Raw genomic sequence first — 19,321 nt, 5'->3', positions numbered from 1 at the left:
TAGGTAGCCAGGAAGGGCTATATACATAACAAAAGTATTAGCTACAATGTGTCCCTGCTAATCCGTTCCGGCAGAGAAGGTAAACGGATGGAAAGTAGTCTGAATAATGCATCTTTTGATCCATCATCATCATCATCACGCATCAAGTAAGAAATGCCGTCATAACCACCACGTCCGATATTATACTCCATAGTATGTCTAGCATCACAGTTGGTATCATGCATGAAAAGCAACTCCGGTCTGATCCTCTGTACGCCGAGCAAGTTCATCAGCATCATCATGCTCGACAAACTCGAAGCCCAACGCCCGCCAGTTCAGCTCCTTGCGCCAGTGCAGACCGTGGTATTTCCTTTTTGTTGCCGGATCGGACGACTCGTCCATTGGCGCCTTCGATTCAGACTCTTCAGGCTCGCCTTCAGGGACAGTGTCAGACGCCGGTGAGATAACAGGCTCCGAGGCTAGTCCCCCCGTGACCATCCGTCCCTTCCGGGGAAATATCACCGCTCGGAAGCGCGAGAGGAGCATTCCCATGGAGCAACATAAGCAGGGCTCATGGGTGAGGTATACGTCTAGGTCTGTGCAGAGGTAGCCGCCCTGTGCACGCGAGCGGATACGCGGAGCAGCAACCGGAGCAACCGGAGCAACCGGAGGGGTTTTCGACGTCGTGGGAACAGCCGGCGAGGCGGAGTTTGTCTTTAGAAGCTTTTCCGGTATTGGTGACGGGTCCTGTGAATTTAAACTGGATGCGGAGGTTGATACGTCTGACTGCGAAAGAAAGTACGATTCCAAGGGACTGAGGTACGGTTTGGTATCAGAAGCTTCGCGGTCTTCTTCGCGACGTTTCCGGGCAATCATTTCCACGGCGCGCATCAGCGCGTGCAGTTCAGGCCCGCCTTCCAGATCAGCGTTGTATGTCTGTGCTGCTGCAGGTGGACCCGGCTCGATCTGCTGCTCTGATTCTGAGAGCGCACCGGTTTCTCGACGAGAATATCGCGCGTCACCTGCGACGGCGACAACGGCGTCTGTCCATCTTGTGCCATCCTCGTCGTCACGAGTGTCGATGGAGGCCAGAATTTCGGGATCAACCACTACAGCCCCGATTCTCCGGCCCCGGCCAGATTTCTCTGCTTCCCGTGCGACTTTCTCGGCCAGCGCCAAGTAATGTCCGGCTTCGGCCTGGATGGACTCGAGCGCACGGTTTAGGATTTGCGGCGGCGGTGCTATTGTGGCTCGCGGGGCAGCTGGGTTGTAGACAACGGGCCAGTAAGTCGATGTCCATTTCTCGGCTTGCTTAGCATTCAAGGGCGGTTGAGTAGGGATCTTGATTGTATGCAGGGAAATGGCAGGAGCGGCTTCGGCCTGATCGTCGGCAGAGGTCGAGGAGGCAGGGGCAAATGGAGCAAGCACTTTTTGGAGAGCATCAGCTTCCGGGAGAGGAGGCGATATTAGGACAAAGATTGTCTGCGGAGCGGAGTCATTGTGGCTGATGGCTGAGCGCAAGGATTCTGGCAATTGGGAATGTTTAGCAAATCGTCGGAGATGGTTCACTGGGATAGCAGGGTCGCGAGGGAAAGCAGCATCTAGTGCTCTTTACAACGATGTCAGCCAATCACGATCGGTCTGCGCCTTGGAGAAAATGTCTTACTTGACCACTTTCGAGGCCAACTTCACGTTGACTTCGGCTACATATGCATCCTCTAGAACCCCGTCAGTCAGACACTGATTATTCTCAGGCTGTTCGGAGGTACATACCAAACTCTTCAGTCGTCTGTGTTTCCTGGATGGTCTTGATCGGTAATACACGTCCTTGAAGAGGCTCGATACTCCTCAGAATGTCTCGTACCTCCATTGACGTCCGTCTCCGTTGCGGGGATGAACACAGCAAGACGAGCGCTCCTATCTCGTAATATGACGCTCTCGATCGCCGTGGCTCACGCGCAATTGACAGAACAATCCCAGTGCGGTTCTAAAGTATCTACCTCTCGTATAGAAACCACCGATCCATTATGACTTCATGGTTTGGATCATGGCCAGTTCCGTTGCGGCTTTCCATGGATTCGCATTTGTCCAGACTGTAACCCTAACCCCTAAGCCCTACACCCTACGCCGCGCGCCCTAAGCCCTGCTGTAATTGTAACTGAATTAGGGTGGATGCCTCAGGCAATAGAGAATCTGTCATGTAAGTAGTTTTCACCACTGACGCATGACAAACGTCGTATGACATAATGCTACCAACTAAAAGAACGAATCTGACTATACACGTAGGAAGAGATTGAATCAAGATGATCAGGGAGTATGATAATCCAAACGCTAGTAACAATGGAACGCCCGAAAAATTGCGTGAAGCTGTACAAGAGGATGACCAGGTAGTCCGCAAGGTCGTAGAAGCATAAGAAGAAGGTGGTAACAAGGCCAAAGAAGAGTCCTAAGGCATTAGACTGCACCAGTATGAGAAGAAATGTCGCACATCGCCCAGTAATGCATAGAAGATCAACTCCGTTCCCGCCTTAGATGTATGGCATGTAGAAATACAATACAATGATTGGAGATCTAGAAATCCACCTATAAAAAGGAGGATAACAGCGCTGGAATGAAGCTTGACAGCGGCATCGGTGCAGTGAAAGTACTCAGCGCTCACGCTGGATTTCGTATCCGTCGCATCGCTCGACGAGACTTTGATAATAATCCACCAGCACTTCTGGCTGGGGTACAATCCGCCACTCTACGCGGAACAGAAACTCTAACTCCAGAAGGGCCAACTCCGCCATGCTGATACCTCCCACACGAGCATATGTCTTGTTGGTCCAGAAACTGTCACTAAGACCTTTACTCGCAACGGTCGCACTGGCAATAAGGAATCGGTGAATAGTAAGACTCGAGACAGTAAATGCCGGGTAGAGAGCGCAGAGCCGGTCAATGTAATACACCATGCTGAGCAAGATCGGAGGCGACAAGGTGGCGTGGGTTGTAAGCCGTTGAAGATAGTCTTGGACCGAAATCCGAGGTGGCGATCGAGAATGGAAACGTGTCAGGCGTCCGTTATTCAGCGGTATCTTGTCGTTAAAGCGAATCAGCTCCATCAGCATGCTAGAGATTAGAATGACAAGGTCCCGCGGATCAGCCTGATCATAATTCTCTGGCAGATATTTCACGTCGGGCTTGGATGGCCGCAGCCGTTTGGATTGGCTGTGTTCAAGGTCCAAGTCCCCCGAGCGTCCCGCAAGCGAGGCGTCCGCACCATGATCATTTGGGCTGTTACGCTTGTTGGACCCTGTACTGACAGGGGCAGGCATTGGAGGAGCTAAGCAGGGCGCAGTAGCGGGGTGAGGGACCTGAGCCTCTGCCGGAACTGGAGCCGACTCTGGTACTGGAGGAGCACCGACGGGTTCAGTGTCCGTCGGACGATCAGAGGAATGCGAATTGACAAGCGTAGCGACCGCGGGGATGGGAGTGGCGGACGAATACGTGCTGTTTCCGCCCCCAAGGGTGGTCAGCCCAGCGGACATGCGGCCGCGAGGGAGATCCCCTGAGGGCTCCGGAGGCGAAGCTTCAACCGTATGTCGTGTTAAGGCCGATCGAAGTTCCTCGATGGCCAAGCGGGAAGAACGCGGACTGAAGTGACTACTGGACGCAGGAGGCTGACGAGCAGGCTCATAATGATGATGACGAAGATTATGAGCTGCTGTTACGGCGGCGACGGCGGTAGTCGTGGATCGATGAGAAAAGGAGGGAGAGGGGTGAGAGGGATGGGGAAGCGTTGGAGGAGAAGAGGACGAAGGATGGAGGGCGGCGGACGCAGACGGTGATGAGACTAGCATGGTTATTTCCGCCCAACGAAACCACCACGTGGGCGGACAATTGCACGACGTGCAACGAAGCTGGCAGACGCTGCGAAACCTTGTGCTGCTGCTGCTAGGGACGACAGCGTGCACAGACGCATCATGATTTCCAAAATCAGACTCTTTTCAACAAAGAGACTGAAGTCTGAAGGGGAGGGTTTTTAAAGGGCGGGGAATACGTCCTTGGAAACCCAGATAATAATGATGATGGGTTAGAGTCAAAGCGAGTCGTAGAAGTGTTTTATGAAAGAAAGGAAAAAGAGGGGACCACCACGGGACTTAGTTTCCAAGGAAAAAAATTGTCCAAGAAAAGAGTTTAAAAAAATAGAAAATGAAAATGAAAATGAGAAAATTCGTAAAAGTCAGTCAGTTCCAAAAATACAAAGGCTATGGTCATCTTCACACCAGAGTAGCCAAGGGACGTAAAAATCTGAGCCGAATTCCGCCCAATCGAAAGCAGCCAGGGAGCGCCTGGGCGGAAAGATTGAAGGCCCTTCCTTCTTATGGGGTGCAGTTCTTACAGTTACCGCTTGTTACAAATATCGGCACCGTGAGCCGGTTGAATACGCTGGCAGATCCTTCGTAGGTAGATGCTACTTTTACAGAGTAGGTGCTAATGGCGCTGATTGCCGCCTTCTGACATGCTTGACATGTCTGCGATCAGATGCTGAAGTCTTAATTAACTGCCCTGGATCTGATATCAGCAGTAAGGTTACTCTCTGGTAGGGGCTCTACAATAGGTAGTGTAAGTACAGGCTCTTAGACGGTTTAGACAGGACGGACTTATGACAAAGTACCTGAAAATTCCTACTATTTACTACCTTACTCAGACAGATAATGACCGGCCGCTGGTAGGTAGCTATTTGGTACCCATGGCCCCTGTTCTACTTCACTTGGCTTCACTTGGCTTCACTTGGAGATAGGAAATAGTTCCTAAGTCACATTGATGGCCACATATACTCTCGAACCCCCAATCTCAGCACTCGGTGGTCCAATCACGTAATGATCACTTGTGATTTGATCATGACCGAGGATGAGCTACCTCGATAAAATCTTCTAATAGTCTATACATATGCCTATTGAAGAGCAAAAATCAAGAACAGCATTGGAAACTACTTCTCCGTATGATAATTTGGGAGCGGATGCTTCAAACAGGGTACTCCCCTACATAAATTACAGTGGCTACTCTAACCTACCGACTGGCGCCAGACATACGGAGTAACGTATGGAGTAATGCAATTTCAATTTCGCTTTGATTCACTACCTTAGACAACTTAAAAAGGTAGGGCTGGATCAGTCCACAAGCCAGAGTCATGTGATGTTTTATGATTACCTAATATTTGGCGGTTGGCATGTCATGTGATATTGAATCATGTGACATCACGTGAGGACGAGACGCTATTCCTCAAGCAGACAGCACTCTGGGACTACTAGAGAATAGAGTAGTACGATTGCAAAGGCAGTACGAAGGCAGGTAAGTAGCTACCTAGATATGGCCATGATGTATACCAAGAAAGACATTAAGAGTGCTGTGGGGCTGCTGTGAGAGTTGTAAGAGTGTTGTAAGTGGTATTGGTACCCCATACTCCGTACTCCGATGAGTTACTCCGGACCGCCAAGCTCTCCCCAACTTCAGCGACATCAGTTTGCGAATGGTCTAGAAAGATTGTCCGTTGATGATGGTTTACTTGTCATCGCAATTCGAGGCTGGTACATACATACTTATCCCTGTTTCCTCTGTTTCCTTTCTCTTTCTTTTTCGAAGCGAATTCAATTCTCAATAGACTTCTCATTGATTCGGTTCATTTCATCGCATCTAGCTTTATCCTTATCAATTGCTAGCTCACTGCATCAGACCCCTCCTGGACTTCCGCTCCCGCTTCCGTCACCTGTACTCCGCATGAGCAAGATATCGATCAAACATTGATTTTCGGATAGCAGCGCTCTTCGGCTTGTTGCATCGAGTTGGCCCCCGTCTTATCGTCGATTGTCGTTAAAGGAGTCAAACGGATTCGTCTGGCGGCGGCGGCGATCTAACCACTATGACGCGCACTTCTACACCTCCCACCCTACTCCAACTCCAAAGCGCAGACTCAGTATCATCTCAAGCTGCAGTACTTCGCAGTCTGAAGAACGAAACAATTGGTCATGATCAGCGCAAAGAGATTTATATCAAGCGGGGAATCATTCCGGTGCTCACTAAGGTCCTCACGTCACGGAAACTGAGCGGGGGGAGCGTTACGGCGCCGGTTAAAGAATCATCTGGCATCAAGTCGGAGGAAGACGATGCTTGTCTACAGGCGATCATCATCCTCGGTAGTTTGGCTCAAGGTAAATTTCCAGTGATTTGTCCCAACAACGCCAGTGGTCACCATTACTGAGATCCTAACAATACAGGCGGCCCCGCGTTCCTTGCGCCCATCCTCGCCAGCAATATACTTCCAACCCTCCTGTCACTTCTGTCGTCTCCCAGCTGCCCTTCCTTCTTCTGCCTTCCCATTCTCCGAACACTCAATAGCATTGCAGATCGACTACCATTGCAAAGTCAGCCGAAACTGAACAAGGAGACTCGTTTGGCCGAGCTGCTCTTTTCCAAGGAGCATGTGGGGTGCTTGGCTCAGATCATTGGGCAAGATTATACATCTTATCAGGCACAGGCTTCCATTGAACTGGCTGCATCGTTGATTGGGAAGTTATGCACCGAGGAGGCCCACAAGACTGTCCTGGCTGACTCGGGGGTGTTGGATGCTCTTGCTGTCAAGGTCGCCTCGTTTGTCGTCGCCCAGGGGTTCGTTCTTCCTGGCGCAGAAGAGCATGTCCAGGAGCCGGGCGCATTGGGGTCTTTGCCCCCTCCAGCACCTCCCAGTGCCAAGCTCGCTCCAATCCTCCGTGCGGTCACGGTGATCATCGAGCACTCCAAGTGGCGAGCCGAACATTTCCTTTCGTCGCCAGGTATTGTGACTGTTTTCCCCAGGCAGTTACCCGAATTCGCTCCCTCGGACATCAAAAAGGGCCCCTGGGGGTCAACATATTTCTCCGGTTCTGCCGTCCCCCGACATGCCGGGATTAGCCCCCTTGAGAGTCTGCTGCCATCGGTTCCATTATCCACCCCGACGGCACCGGCGAATGCATCCAATTTCCCACCTTTAGGTCACCAAGGGGCACGCCGTCGCCCAAGCCACTCGTTCCCCACCTCCTTCTCGCTTTTTGAGTCCACATCTTCTGACGACGACGAGAATTGCATTGTCCCCTGGCTACTGAACATGGTTCGCGCGGAGAACGGCATGGTTCGCTTGATGGCAGCTCGCCTCATCACAGTCCTTTTCCGTCTTGGCCTGGCAAAGAAACATCGCGTCTCCCTGCTCTCCTATCTGTTGATCCCGATCCTTATCCGAATGCTCGACAAAGACTATGAAATACCAGGCGATAACAGTGTCGAGTACGGTGGTTTGATTCCTGCCACCACGCATGTAAAGGAGGAAGCTCCTGCAGTACTGGCAACTCTCGTGATTGATGATCAGGAATTGCAAAAACACGCCGTCGATGGTGGCGCGATCAAGCGATTATCGCAATTGCTGAAGGAGACCTACAATCCGATTCACGAGAATACCAAGCCAATGTGGCACCCAGACGCCGACGAATCTGCTCCAAATTCTGATACGCAGCCACTAGAATGTAGACTTGGACCACCGGGGTTCTCGCCGACTCATTGTCATGTCATGCGATATCGGGAGAATATCTTGAAGGCTCTTGCGGCTCTTGTTCCTTTCAAGGATGAATATCGCAAGCTCGTGTGTGAGAACGGAGTGGTGCCATACATCATCGACTCTCTCAAGCCTTGCCCTGACGAGCTGCCAGTGGACCCATCGACGCCCAAGAACACTGCCACGGATGGCAATCCCACTCCGACTCTCTTGGCCGCTTGTGGTGCTGCGCGAATGCTTACTCGTTCTGTGAGCGTCTTGAGAACAAGTTTGATTGATGCTGGTGTTGCAGCTCCTCTTTTTGTTCTGATCCGTCATCCCGACATCGAGGTGCAAATTGCTGCGACGTCTGTGATCTGCAACCTGGCATTAGACTTTAGTCCCATGAAAGAGGTCAGTCCTTATCCCCTTAAGGATGTTCTAGATTTCGACTTGCAACTGACCCAAGTAGGCAATTATCTCAGCGGATATTCTCCCGGTCCTATGCGAGCACGCGCACTCGCCGAACACAAAACTTCGTATCGAGTCATTGTGGGCACTGAAACATGTGTCCTATAATTTGGCCAACGATGTTAAGATCAAAATTATTGACGGCCTGGGGCCTGGGTGGATCAAGCAGATTATTACGCAGGACCCTACAAGTGCCCTCGCGAAACGGGGAATGGAAGGCGACGTGGACAGTAGTGCGGCCGCGGGTATGAGCCGAGCCAATTCGGCCGGGGAACAAGTCGACCTTTTAAATCCGGTGGAGGATTCGCAAAACCGGGGCGAAGATCTCAAAATGACCGACACTCTGCCGGCGTCCAAGATGAGCCTGGAGATGTTTCTGCCGGATGCGACCCGGCGGCGGAAGCTCGTGTTGAATGGAGATTTGGATCAGACCACACAGGCTCGACAGGATGACATCGCGGTGCAGGAGCAGACTTTCGACTTGCTGCGTAATCTTGTATGTGGATCAGGAGCGTCGGAGATGATTAACCACCTCTTCAAAGAAATTGGGCAGGACCTCATCCTCGACGCGCTGGCGGACAAGCTTCGCCCTCGCACCATCAATCTCCCACACCGTCGGGATTCCTCAGCCAGCCGTGCACTCAACGTTCCCACCGAGATCCTCGTCTCGGTCACATTTGTCATCATCCATCTTGCCGCAAGTCTTCCATGGCATCGGCAAGTCCTGGTGTCGCACCCCACCCTTCTGCAACATCTCATGTGCTACTTTAACCACCCCCACCGAGACGTACGTATCAACTGCGTCTGGGTAGTCATCAATCTGACATACGAAGACGACGCGAGCGATCACGATGGCTGTCGCGAACGAGCCTTCAAGTTACGGTCCCTTGGCGTAATGGAGCGGTTGACGAGCCTCCTTGATGACGCTGACCTTGACGTGCGAGAACGCACGAAAACGGCAGAGCATTTGATCAGTTCTTTGACGCAAACATAGCGATTGTGTATTACTTGTTTCGCTGCTACTGGTTCGCTGTAGCATAGGCATTACCAGGGGACTGGATACGGGGTCCTTGACATGGGTGGGCGTTGGAACGATTGTATAAAATGCATCATCTACAAGACGTATCGTTTTCAACACGGCTGCTTGGTTTTGAATATAATATCAAGTTATTAACATATACCTCGGTCCTGTTGTGTTTCTAATAATGATGCTTGCGTGGCTTATCTTATCGGTGGTGGGGATTCAATGATCCTACGACGTCATATCGTCAGTTGATTTGTGGCCGTAATAAAACCCCTCGGGGACAATTGTCTACTACTCGAAACTGTTCGCTTTCCTCAGATAAAACAATCTCAATAACATGGCACCAGTACCCGCAACAATTCTACGCGCACTCTCCCTCCCCGCTGCCTCCAAAGCCAACCTCTCAACCGCAAACCTAGGCTCCGGCTTCACCAGCACGGGGGTGATTCGTGCCACCGTCCCCACTGCAGACGGAACAGGCGAGGAAGAGCGCCAGTACTTCGTCAAGACGTCCGCGAACGGCCAGGCCGCAGAGGAGATGTTCCGCGGCGAGTATGAGTCGCTTAATGCCATCGCCGACTCGGTCCCGGGGTTCTGCCCTCGAGCACTAGCCTGGGGGCCGCTGGACGCGCAAGACAGCAAGGACAAGAGCAAGAGCTTTTTTCTTGCGACCGAGTTCCTCGAGTTGGGTGCTGGTGCTGGCGGCCGGAGCCGGCGGACGAGCGAGTCTCTCGCGCAGCGGCTGGGCAAGTTACACTCTACGCCTGCGCCGGCGGACCCGGAGACGGGCAGGCGGCGGTTTGGGTTCCCCGTACCGACGTTCTGCGGGGACACAAAGCAGCCGAACCGATGGCGGGATTCGTGGGCGGAATTCTACGCGCAGGAACGGCTGTTGACGGTACTGGAGACGTCGGAGAAGCGGAATGGGAAGGATGTGGGGTTGCGCGAGATGGTGGAGCGGACGGTGCGCAGTGTGGTGCCGGCGCTGCTGAGGGATGGGCACCTGGGGTATGACCGCGAGGGGAAGGGGGAGGGGATCACGCCAGTGGTGGTGCATGGGGATCTGTGGAGTGGGAATGCGGACCTGGGACGGATAGTGAGCAGTGGGCGCAAGGAGGACGAGGAGGTGGGCGCGGTGGTGTATGATCCGTCGGCATGCTACGCACACAGCGAGTATGAGCTGGGGATTATGAAGATGTTTGGGGGGTTTGGGCCGGCGTTCTTCGAGGCGTATCATCGCATTGTGCCCAAGACCGAGCCAGTGGAGGAATATGAGGACCGCGTGAGGTTGTATGAGCTGTAAGTGTGTTTTGTTTGCGTTATACGAGAGCTTTTGCTGACTTGGAAGGTATCATCACCTGAACCATCATGCCATCTTCGGGGCTGGATATCGATCGGGTGCTGTATCGATTATGCAGAAGCTGCTTAAGAAGTACGGCGATTAGTTGACCTTGATGTTTATCATTTGACGATTCTAGGGATAGACTAGACTAGAGATAATCTGATGAAATTCATGATTATCCATCAAGCATCTTAGAGCTATCCCGATTATTTATCTGCAGGTGTGTGATATATTGATACATGGCTCAATGAAGATTCTCCTCATCTGCAACGACGAATAAGGACAAAAAACAGGAGTAATTCTGGATATGCAACTGTCCATATCTTGTTATTGGCATCTTAAGTGAGTCAGCAGATCTCCATCACAGAATCAACGAATGCAAAGACCTAATGCCGTGTTCCTGTCCCAAACCCTGCCACAAAGTCTCTGGTTGATCTGCAAATACCAGGAACCCGCTAGAAATAACCAGGTCACTACGATGCCTTCCGTTCCAGACGCCGAGATCTATCCCGAAGCCAGCGGACCAGCAAAAGCGCTGGTCGACAGGCATCAGGCGGAGCAGCCTTTGAAGCTTCATGCGGGGTGGTTTTGTTCGTGAGCTCTTTGACCGTTCTATTTTCACTGTACAGACGCTGAACCCGCGCAGTTTAGTCCCCACGCTCGCTTGTCCTACGGGACAGAGCGACGGAAATGACCTCAAGCTCAAGTCATTCATCCTGGAGTACTATGAAGAAGCTTATCCCGATCATCAGCCGCGTCTGCTTCCTGGAGACCCCTACGAGAAAGCCCGCGCAAAGGTCTGGATGGATTTTGTAACGACCTGGGTGATTCCCGCGCTCCATTGCTTCCTGCAGTACCAGCCTCAGTCCAAGGACGAGGACGTGGCTACTGAGACTGACAAGGTCCGCCAGGAGTTTCTGGCCCGTCTGAAGGAGTCGACCAAAGAGATGCATCCCGGGGGACCAACTTTTCTTGGGGAATCGGATTTCAATGCCTGATCTGGTGCTGGGCCCTTGGGCCGTGCACCTGTGGGTGTTTGATGAGTTCAAGATAGGCGGACTGGGAATTAGGGTCAGGGTGGAGAGGATAAGCCTGTCTGGCAGCGATGGAGGACATGGCTTCGTGCTGTAGAAGACAGACAGAGTGTAAGGGAGACGACTAGTGAGAAGGACCATTATCTTCCCATCTATCAGCGCCATGCGGACAATACTGCCCAGAGTGAGCTGGCAAAGGCTACAAGAGCTGGAAGAGGGGTGCCATGATTCCATAAGCACTTGAATAGTATTTGATCTTCTATGTATTCCCAACAGTTGACAATGATAACACGCGCTCACATAACGTCTCAGCAAAAATAAAAAAACAGATACTATTCCGTGCGATCCATCTGATCACAATCCCCTGGTGAAACTACTCAGTTTTTGAATATGCAAAGAAGAGCGGAACAAGACGTGATCCGTCTCACGTGATATCCCGCCAATCATGCGCGGCCAAAGATTCAGTCGCATCCATCACGCATCATCCTGGGTCCTCGTACATTTACCAATTTACCCTTCTCTACCTGGCAAAACAAGAAGATTCTTCCGCCAGCACCACAGGATGACTTCGGAGAAGAAGGATGACACGACACAGCCGGCTGGAGCCGAACCTTCTCTACCGGAACCCCCTGCCATCCATCCATCCTTCATCCAGGTAGCCAAGCCGTATATCTTTGAACAAACAATTCAGAAATGCATCGCGGCCATGGGCGTCAATCCTCTGCGTGAGGAAGCTCTACGCTTGCAAGGGGTGACATGGATCGACAACGTGCGCCGAGTGCTCTATCTGTACGTCTGATTGCTTGAATTGCAAATGAACGTCGCTAGATCAAGGACGACTACTGACCCGACAGGCCTATTCGTACCTTCAACACTGCTGTTGTCTATTATCATAAATTCCGCCTTATTCACCCCGACACAGAGTACAATTACATGGTAGTCGCACCATGCCTTAATCTGCAGTGGAACTATGCTGACGTGACTGGTAGGATGCGGCTGCAGCTGCTCTATTCACGGCATGCAAGATCGAGGACACCCTTAAGAAGTCCCGGGAGATTGTATGTGCTGCGTACAACCTGAAGCTCCCTCCATCAGAGCATATGTCTCCTGACAACCCCGTGAGTTCCCATTGGCTCTCTGGCAACCAGGGCAGACTAACATCCTTCGCAAGGTTTTCGAAGCGCATGCTCGAGGTATCATCGGCCTCGAGAGGCTCATGCTCGAAGCGTCGGGCTTCGACTTCCGCACCCGTCATCCGCAGAGGACTTTGATCAAGCTAGCCAGACACTATGGTCTGTCGCCGCAATCCGAGGTTTCCAATCTCGCCTACCGCATCTCGCAGGATCTCTATCGAACATTTGCCCCCATTAAGCAGACCACCTCTACCATGGCCTTTTGCTCTCTCGAACTCGCTGGCCGCCTGCTGGATCAGCGTCTGGAGCCCGTTGAGCAGGGGTCAGATTACGAGCAATGGAGGACGAGCCGCGAAGAAGTAATGGGTGGGTCTCCTGCCGTTTTCTCAAGTCTATAGACAACAACAGCAACAGCAACAAATTCTAACAAACCCAGAAACGCTCTTTGACCTGCTCGAGTTATACACACACAACCGCAACTCGACGACCGTCGGCCCGCATTTCCCACCTGATCGATTCCTCACAGTCCGCATCCCGCTGAACAAAGAAGCAGAGGACCAGAGATTACCCCGGTACACGCATTGGGTCGAAGACAGCAGAGATTCTAAGCCTACGGATGGCGCCAGAGACGGCAAAGACCGCCCTGCGCTAAAAAAGAGAGAGAGAGATAGAGACAGGGAAGCCGCAGCCGCACCCGCGGTGCACCCGCTCACGCCTGTCGCTGCGAACGGGGAGAGACCCAAGGCTGGGGAACGAGGCCGGGACGGCGCCGTGCGCTTCATGCTGGATTCGGAGTGCGCAAAGGCCGAGAAGGCGCGCGTCGCTGAGTACTTCAAGATCGAGATGGAGGAGTACGAAGTGGAGGAATGAATTGTCTTCTGGGACAGGAAATCACGAGACCACCCTACACAGGCGACATATCCGCTACTGTTGGGTACCATTCGCAGAGGGTCGACAGTCGGGTTCGAGCATTCGGGCAGCTGTGCCGGCACGCTGGCGGCGATGGATCCGTTGCCTCGCCTGCCACGAGATTCATGATTCCAGCGGAGCACAGCTCGCTCAGTCAAGAGAGCTCAACAGGACATGGATATACCTGTGCTCCGAATGCATAGCGTCATGCTTTGAGCGACGAGCCGGGCGCCGCTGCTGAGTCCCCAATGCTGAGGGCCATCCAGATACTTATTGACGATTTGTCTACCGACGGAACTCCGCAAGCCATGCTTCAAGAGGCGTACGTCATATCACAATACAATCGCTGCAGAATAATAGCTACTTGCGACCTCGCACAATCTGTTGCATTACATGTCAAACGACAAATTTTTTTTTAGGTAGATAAGTACCTTAACACTCGCGTGAAAGCTATATATGATGGGACTTCACACAGTGCATCGAGAGGCCAGTCCACCTCTAGGCAGACGTAAGAGATCGCAAAGCAAAAAGGAATATGATCCAGGCTGACCAACGTGTCTTTGCCCGGCTGAGTCAGGCACCCGACCGTCTTTTCCTGACTTGTATACACCAACAACCCAATGCGTTGACAAGAAATTACACGGAGAAAATAGAAAGATTAAAAAGAGGATGCATAGAAGCCGAACATGTTCATCAAGGGCCCCGGGCACGAAAAAGGAGATGGTCATTAGCGAGTCATTTTCAACGGCGTTTCAACTCGCCGTTAAGGCAATCCAGTATCTGTATGATCTGTGAGCAGGTGGTCCTTTCGTGCCAAAAAAAAAAAAAAAAAAAAAAAAAAAAAATCAATTGAGCATACCGTCTCGGAAACGGTTCCCTGGTTGTAGAGGTATTTGCCCAAACCGCGAACCACTTCGAACTGCTCCTCCACTGTGAGGCCGTTGATGGCAGCCTCGATGATATCCCCCACACTGGCCTTGTATACTGCAATGAAGCTGTGGTAGTACATGTAGGAGAAGAAGCCCATGATGAACTGGCAGTCCATGCGGTCGGTGATACCACCGTGGCCAGGAATGGATTCACCGAAGTCCTTGATCTTGAAGGTGCGCTTGAGGCCCGATGCGAAGAAACCACCAAAAGGCGCAATGAGAGAGGCAAAGGTGGCAAACACCAGGATGTGGAACTGCATAGGCTCAACATAGAAGGTCTTGGACAGGCCAGTCCATTCTGGGAGAGAATAGGGCTGAGGCACAAAGACAGGGTTGGGGTTGCATTGCAGTCCGGTCAGGACGTTAGATCCCAAGTCGTTGACCGGGCAGATAAAGTACTTGTAGCGCATCAGGATGTTGGTCATAAAATAACCGAAAATAATGGTGCAAATCCATGCACCGAGAAACCCCTCCACAGTCTTCTTGGGTGACAACTGGATCAGCTGAGTGCGACCAAAAGTGATACCACACACGTAGGCGAAGATGTCGTTTGTAATGACGAGGGAGGCTGGGAGGAAGAACCAGATCATGCCCTCGAAGACATTGTTCATGACAAAGTGCGCTTGGACGACGATCAGGTACAGTGCCATATGTGTCCACGCAAACTGGGTGAATTGAAAACGGTAGTGACCTTTTTGCAGCGATGCGACAAAGAAGACGAATCCTAAAAAGTGGACAGTGTCAGTGGCAGGTCCGGTCTTGTAGAGTAAGTGATCAAAACTTACCCATAACATAAAGCGTAAAGCTGATAAAACGATGGTGAGTGGCCAGAGGAAGCAATCCCTTCTCAACGAGGAGGATATGCTTGAAATAGTAAATCACGCTTTCTCCATACAAAAAGTACATGGTGGTTGCCAGGAAATACCAGTTGAGCGACTTGGTAAAGCGGATGTTCTTCTCCCTGCTGGGTACATTCGCAATGGCAATGACTTCCTTAAACGAAATGATCTGGACTGCCGTGACGATGCCGATGATGTAAATGTGGCCCGAAAACATGGCAATGAAGAAGAGGAAAATCATCACAAACGTCCATATTGTCCGAGTGATGAATGTCTGCTTCTTCTTCTCATATTCGGACAATTGAGGCTGTTCCTGTTTCTGCCCGAGTATATCAGCCTTCTAGTGCCAAATGATCAAACTGATTCGACTGCCTTGTGGCCTCACCTCTTCGGGAATCGTTGCGGGTTTAGAGACATTGCCATTCTTCGACGGGCTCCCAGGGTCGGAGGCCACATCACTAGCATCTGAGATGCTCATCCGACGGTTTTCAGAGCCGTTGCTTCCTCGGTGTTGAAACCGGACGTTCCGGCGTGACTTTGACATGGTCGAGCAAGGGTTTAATGCAACAACAAAAAAAGGAAGAGACCGCTTTCTCAGGGCGACTACGCGCGGGAGCAGGTGAGATCGCGGGGAAATCTCAGGGAACCTGAGACTGGGGTCTGAAGAGACGAAATGGGGCCCGAACAGGGGGAAAAGATGGAGAATCAGGCCAAAAAGAATCCTTAGGCACACGGCAAGTGAGGATGATTATTGGGAGCGATCGTCGCGTTGATTACTAGTAAATTTTCATGTGAAGTAGGGACCGAAAGCGGTCGGGTAAAGGAGACACGAGACGATGCAGGAAGAGCTCTATGGGAATCGCAGAGCAAAGAACTCCAAAACTAAATCGTCGGCATTCAAAACCCTGGATCATCAATTTGATGATAGGAGGATGATCAGGCAGGAGAGAATTGATAAAGAGAGTGGGATAGAGAACAGGATGAAGATGAGGCACAACTTCCCGTGACTCGGCACTACGTCAGGCCTTCGTTTTTCTTCCGTTGGTTCCTAGGAATATGAATCTTTTCTCTGGGTAACCAAATAAAACACAACAAAACAAACATATTCGTGCTCTTTTCCAACAATACTCGAGCAGATCATTTCTGATTCATGGCGACCTCGAGTAGTGGGTTATGGAAGACAAGGACGATGACTTCTTCTCGGATGATGGCCTCGAGGATCTGCCTCCCAGTACATTATTGCAGCTGGAGCAGAACGCGTATCTAGCTACACAGGCGCAAAAACCAGCGCAATCAGAAGCTTCTATTCACACTGTTCCTACTTCACATGCGCAAGTCGACCGACAATTTGCGGTCGCAGAATCCCGATCAATACCTATCAATGCTACGTTGAAACCGCCTGCGCGTCTACACACCGGTCTGACGAACGATTACGATTCTCTGGATGTGGGTGAATTTGATGCGGAAGTGCTCGATGGTGATTCTGGATTTCCTGTTGCCCTGGATCAGCCGCCTGCTTCGGCAGGACAAGCTGTTCCTCTCCGCAATGAGTCCGCCTTAGAGCCTATGGACATTGAAGAAGGACGGGGAAACCCGTACCAAGCCAATATCTACGAGGCTTACAATGCGCTGGAGGAGAAGGTATCTGTTGTGGAAGCATATACAACGGCAGGCTTTTGGCTAATGTGACTTGCAGTTACGTTTAGAAGATGAACGACTCAAACAGATGACGGAAGAGCTGGCGGCTGCCAAATCGATGGCCGAGACAAAAGCGGGAGAAATTGCCATCATCCGAGCGAACCAAGCGAAACTAGTCGAGAACTATGATCGACAACTGGCTGCTTTGCGCAAGGCTATGGCGGAGGAGGCAGCCAAGCATAAGGAGGAGGTAGAGGCAGCTCGAGCCGAAGGCGAACTACTGGCCACAGAAAATGCGTTTCTCAAACAAGACCTAGCCGAAGAAACTATGCGAATCAACAATTTGAAGGCAAAGAGCAGGGCGGAGGACAAAGCGCCGCCCGTAACGCCCAAGAAGACAAGAGTATTACCTTTTCGCGATGGATTCGACGATGATGAAATCATGGCGATTTCGCCGAGCAAGTCCGCAAAATCAAAGCGGACAACCCCCACGGGGCCTGGAAAGAAGAAAAGGAAGCTCGATTCTGGCAGTCCCACACCTCTGCCACTATGTCAGCCAGCCGAGCTTGTACCTGAGCCGCCTGAGGACTTATTCGACGAGGAGATGATGGATGATGTGATGGTTGACGAGCCAGTCCCCCGCAGAGAGGACCGGAATGCAGAACTCATGAAATCCATTCTCAACCACAAAACATATCCCAACGAGGAATGCGATATAGAGGTATTATCGCAAATGGCGTTTCCCTCAGAACCGCGACGGAAGCTGTCTACGATTGTCCTGGAGGAAACAGCAAGGTTGCACTCGGGCAACTATGTGGTGGAATATGCGCAAGTCATCGCATCGCTATGGTCCCGGGCCCTAAAGGAGAAGTTCTTCAAGCCGGTGCCGATGTTCATGGAGATTACCCACCACCTGTTAGCATTGGATGCACCGTCGTGCGTCCCAGACATGATCGACCATCTTGTGCCAGTGCTACAAGAGTCGGGAGATATCAACGGGATTCCTCGTTTCAGAAACTCGCCCGTGTCGCGTCAGAACCTCGGCCAGGTACGGCAGACGCCGCTGTCCCAACTTGAAGTCCTTGTGGATTCGACCGAAGCGCTAAGCCTGTTGTACCGCATGGCGTATCTCTGTATACACATGGAGCGCACGATGGAGAGGTTCTGGCGGCACATGCGCTACGACTTTGTCTTGATGATGCTGAATTGCTCACAACCCATTCGAGACATCACCTTAATGCTGAATCTGCTTTCAACGAGCATCCGAGCGGAGTCCTTTGGATCGGTCCAGGAGACCCAGCAAGATCAGCTTGCCAACGAGAATTACATTGTAGACCGTGTGGCCAACCTCTTGAGTGAGACACCACAGCCGGATGAAGGGCAGCCTCCCTATACTGCGGCGGACATCTGCAGCATGCGCTTGCAGGCAATGTATTTTCTCACCTCGGTAGCTTTTAATCCAGTTGCACCGGCCAGTGAGCACGGAAGCTCCGTCATTGCACAGCACCCAACGGTGCTTGCGCGGATGATACGAGCCATGCATGACGAACTGGATGCACTCTACACGTATCCGCCCGAGCGAGATCTCCACGCGACCATGGTCAACGGCCTCATGCGCTTAGTCTACGGAGTAATCCGTCGTCACAAGAACGTGGACCTGCAATCGAAGTTATGTCGAGTCGCTGGTGGGAAGCAAAAGTTTCTAGTGGTGCTGACACGGTTGGCGTTCAGCGAAGGACCGATACTCGAGGGCGGCATCGATGACGAGACGGTGGAGATGGCCCATGAGATCCTCGATGATGCCGTCACCCCTCAGGAAGCAGAAGCGCTCTTAGAGGCATTCCCGAGTGCAAAGCGAGACGATTGACATGACTTATGTGTGTGTATACTAATGAATCCGCATATGATATGAGGACAAATAATAATTAAATAATGCGAAGTATACCTCGTGCGTGTAAGAGTGCTGGTAGGTACAGTATTGAGTAGTTACGAATACCGAAGGAGCCAACTGAAAAACAGCAACATGACCACGGACGCATGTAGATACTACTCCGCACAAAAATACTACATGGAGAAGTTCTTACAATACAAGGGGTCCTATTAAGATGCATGGACTATGTCAAGACAAAAAGGTACTCTCTTCTCCATACCCCCGCGCAAGGCGAAGAAATGATGAAAAGAGAAATATGATCCACCACAGAGTGGATAGAGCCAAAGAATACGCCTGTCAATGACCCGAAGGCCGTTGAACGGATTGTTCCGCCGCGCTGTGCAATGCAGGGACCAATCCGTGGTGGACCGCCTTCTTGATCGCAGCCACCCAAACAAGGTAAGTATGAAGAAAAGAAAGAAGAAAAAAAATCAAAGGTTGGAGGGACAAGCGGCAATATATAGGTTGCTGTGGACCCGGAGCCTGGCGCTAGTACTACGCGAGGTGTTTTCAGCCAATCGCATCGCAGGTGCTCGCTCAGTCGTTCTGC

At 51.6% G+C, this 19,321-nt stretch overlaps 8 protein-coding genes and 1 non-coding gene across 9 annotated transcripts; 5 read left to right on the top strand and 4 right to left on the bottom strand.

The window, feature by feature from the left end:
• Positions 1-40: 40 nt before the first annotated feature.
• AFUA_1G07080 (putative tRNA-specific adenosine-34 deaminase subunit Tad3) lies at positions 41-2,111 on the bottom strand. The gene is made up of 3 exons (XM_745362.2): positions 1,753-2,111; positions 1,646-1,697; positions 41-1,588 (listed from the first exon to the last, which is right to left on the bottom strand). The coding sequence occupies exons 1-3, from the start codon at positions 1,847-1,849 to the stop codon at positions 217-219; spliced, it is 1,521 nt and encodes a 506-aa protein (XP_750455.1). The 5' UTR covers positions 1,850-2,111; the 3' UTR covers positions 41-216.
• A 30-nt stretch (positions 2,112-2,141) lies between these two features.
• On the bottom strand, positions 2,142-4,297 carry phoB (regulatory cyclin phoB). Its single transcript, XM_745361.2, has one exon. It carries the CDS (start codon positions 3,816-3,818, stop codon positions 2,628-2,630), a length of 1,191 nt encoding a protein of 396 aa, XP_750454.1. The 5' UTR covers positions 3,819-4,297; the 3' UTR covers positions 2,142-2,627.
• Positions 4,298-5,881: 1,584 nt separating this feature from the next.
• On the top strand, positions 5,882-8,987 carry AFUA_1G07050 (armadillo repeat protein; the record flags this gene model as incomplete). Its single annotated transcript, XM_745360.1, has 3 exons — positions 5,882-6,170; positions 6,237-7,936; positions 7,995-8,987. The coding sequence occupies 3 exons, from the start codon at positions 5,882-5,884 to the stop codon at positions 8,985-8,987; spliced, it is 2,982 nt and encodes a 993-aa protein (XP_750453.1).
• Positions 8,988-9,351: 364 nt separating this feature from the next.
• Positions 9,352-10,462, top strand: AFUA_1G07040 (putative fructosamine-3-kinase; the record flags this gene model as incomplete). The annotated part of the gene is made up of 2 exons (XM_745359.3): positions 9,352-10,316; positions 10,366-10,462. The coding sequence occupies exons 1-2, from the start codon at positions 9,355-9,357 to the stop codon at positions 10,460-10,462; spliced, it is 1,059 nt and encodes a 352-aa protein (XP_750452.1). The 5' UTR covers positions 9,352-9,354.
• A 273-nt stretch (positions 10,463-10,735) lies between these two features.
• Positions 10,736-11,357, top strand: AFUA_1G07030 (uncharacterized protein; the record flags this gene model as incomplete). Its single annotated transcript, XM_745358.1, has 2 exons — positions 10,736-10,953; positions 11,006-11,357. The coding sequence occupies 2 exons, from the start codon at positions 10,736-10,738 to the stop codon at positions 11,355-11,357; spliced, it is 570 nt and encodes a 189-aa protein (XP_750451.1).
• A 481-nt stretch (positions 11,358-11,838) lies between these two features.
• Positions 11,839-13,396, top strand: AFUA_1G07020 (putative cyclin; the record flags this gene model as incomplete). The annotated part of the gene is made up of 5 exons (XM_745357.1): positions 11,839-12,182; positions 12,248-12,329; positions 12,383-12,511; positions 12,565-12,892; positions 12,963-13,396. 5 exons carry the CDS (start codon positions 11,839-11,841, stop codon positions 13,394-13,396), a joined length of 1,317 nt encoding a protein of 438 aa, XP_750450.1.
• A 780-nt stretch (positions 13,397-14,176) lies between these two features.
• On the bottom strand, positions 14,177-15,681 carry cds1 (phosphatidate cytidylyltransferase; the record flags this gene model as incomplete). Its single annotated transcript, XM_745356.1, has 4 exons — positions 14,177-14,215; positions 14,295-15,088; positions 15,150-15,522; positions 15,589-15,681. The coding sequence occupies 4 exons, from the start codon at positions 15,679-15,681 to the stop codon at positions 14,177-14,179; spliced, it is 1,299 nt and encodes a 432-aa protein (XP_750449.1).
• A 695-nt stretch (positions 15,682-16,376) lies between these two features.
• On the top strand, positions 16,377-18,758 carry AFUA_1G07000 (uncharacterized protein; the record flags this gene model as incomplete). Its single annotated transcript, XM_077803855.1, has 2 exons — positions 16,377-16,844; positions 16,900-18,758. 2 exons carry the CDS (start codon positions 16,377-16,379, stop codon positions 18,706-18,708), a joined length of 2,277 nt encoding a protein of 758 aa, XP_077660026.1. The 3' UTR covers positions 18,709-18,758.
• Positions 18,759-19,029: 271 nt separating this feature from the next.
• U1-1 lies at positions 19,030-19,178 on the bottom strand. Its single transcript, XR_013344540.1, has one exon. It is a non-coding gene; the product is annotated as an uncharacterized ncRNA (small nuclear RNA).
• Between the last annotated feature and the right edge of the window lie 143 nt (positions 19,179-19,321).

This window comes from Aspergillus fumigatus, chromosome 1 (genome assembly GCF_000002655.1).
Source record: "Aspergillus fumigatus Af293 chromosome 1, whole genome shotgun sequence".
Classification (NCBI taxonomy): Eukaryota; Fungi; Ascomycota; class Eurotiomycetes; order Eurotiales; family Aspergillaceae; genus Aspergillus; species Aspergillus fumigatus.
Note: the sequence above shows the minus strand (reverse complement) of the source record. Positions and strands in the feature narration are given on the sequence as shown.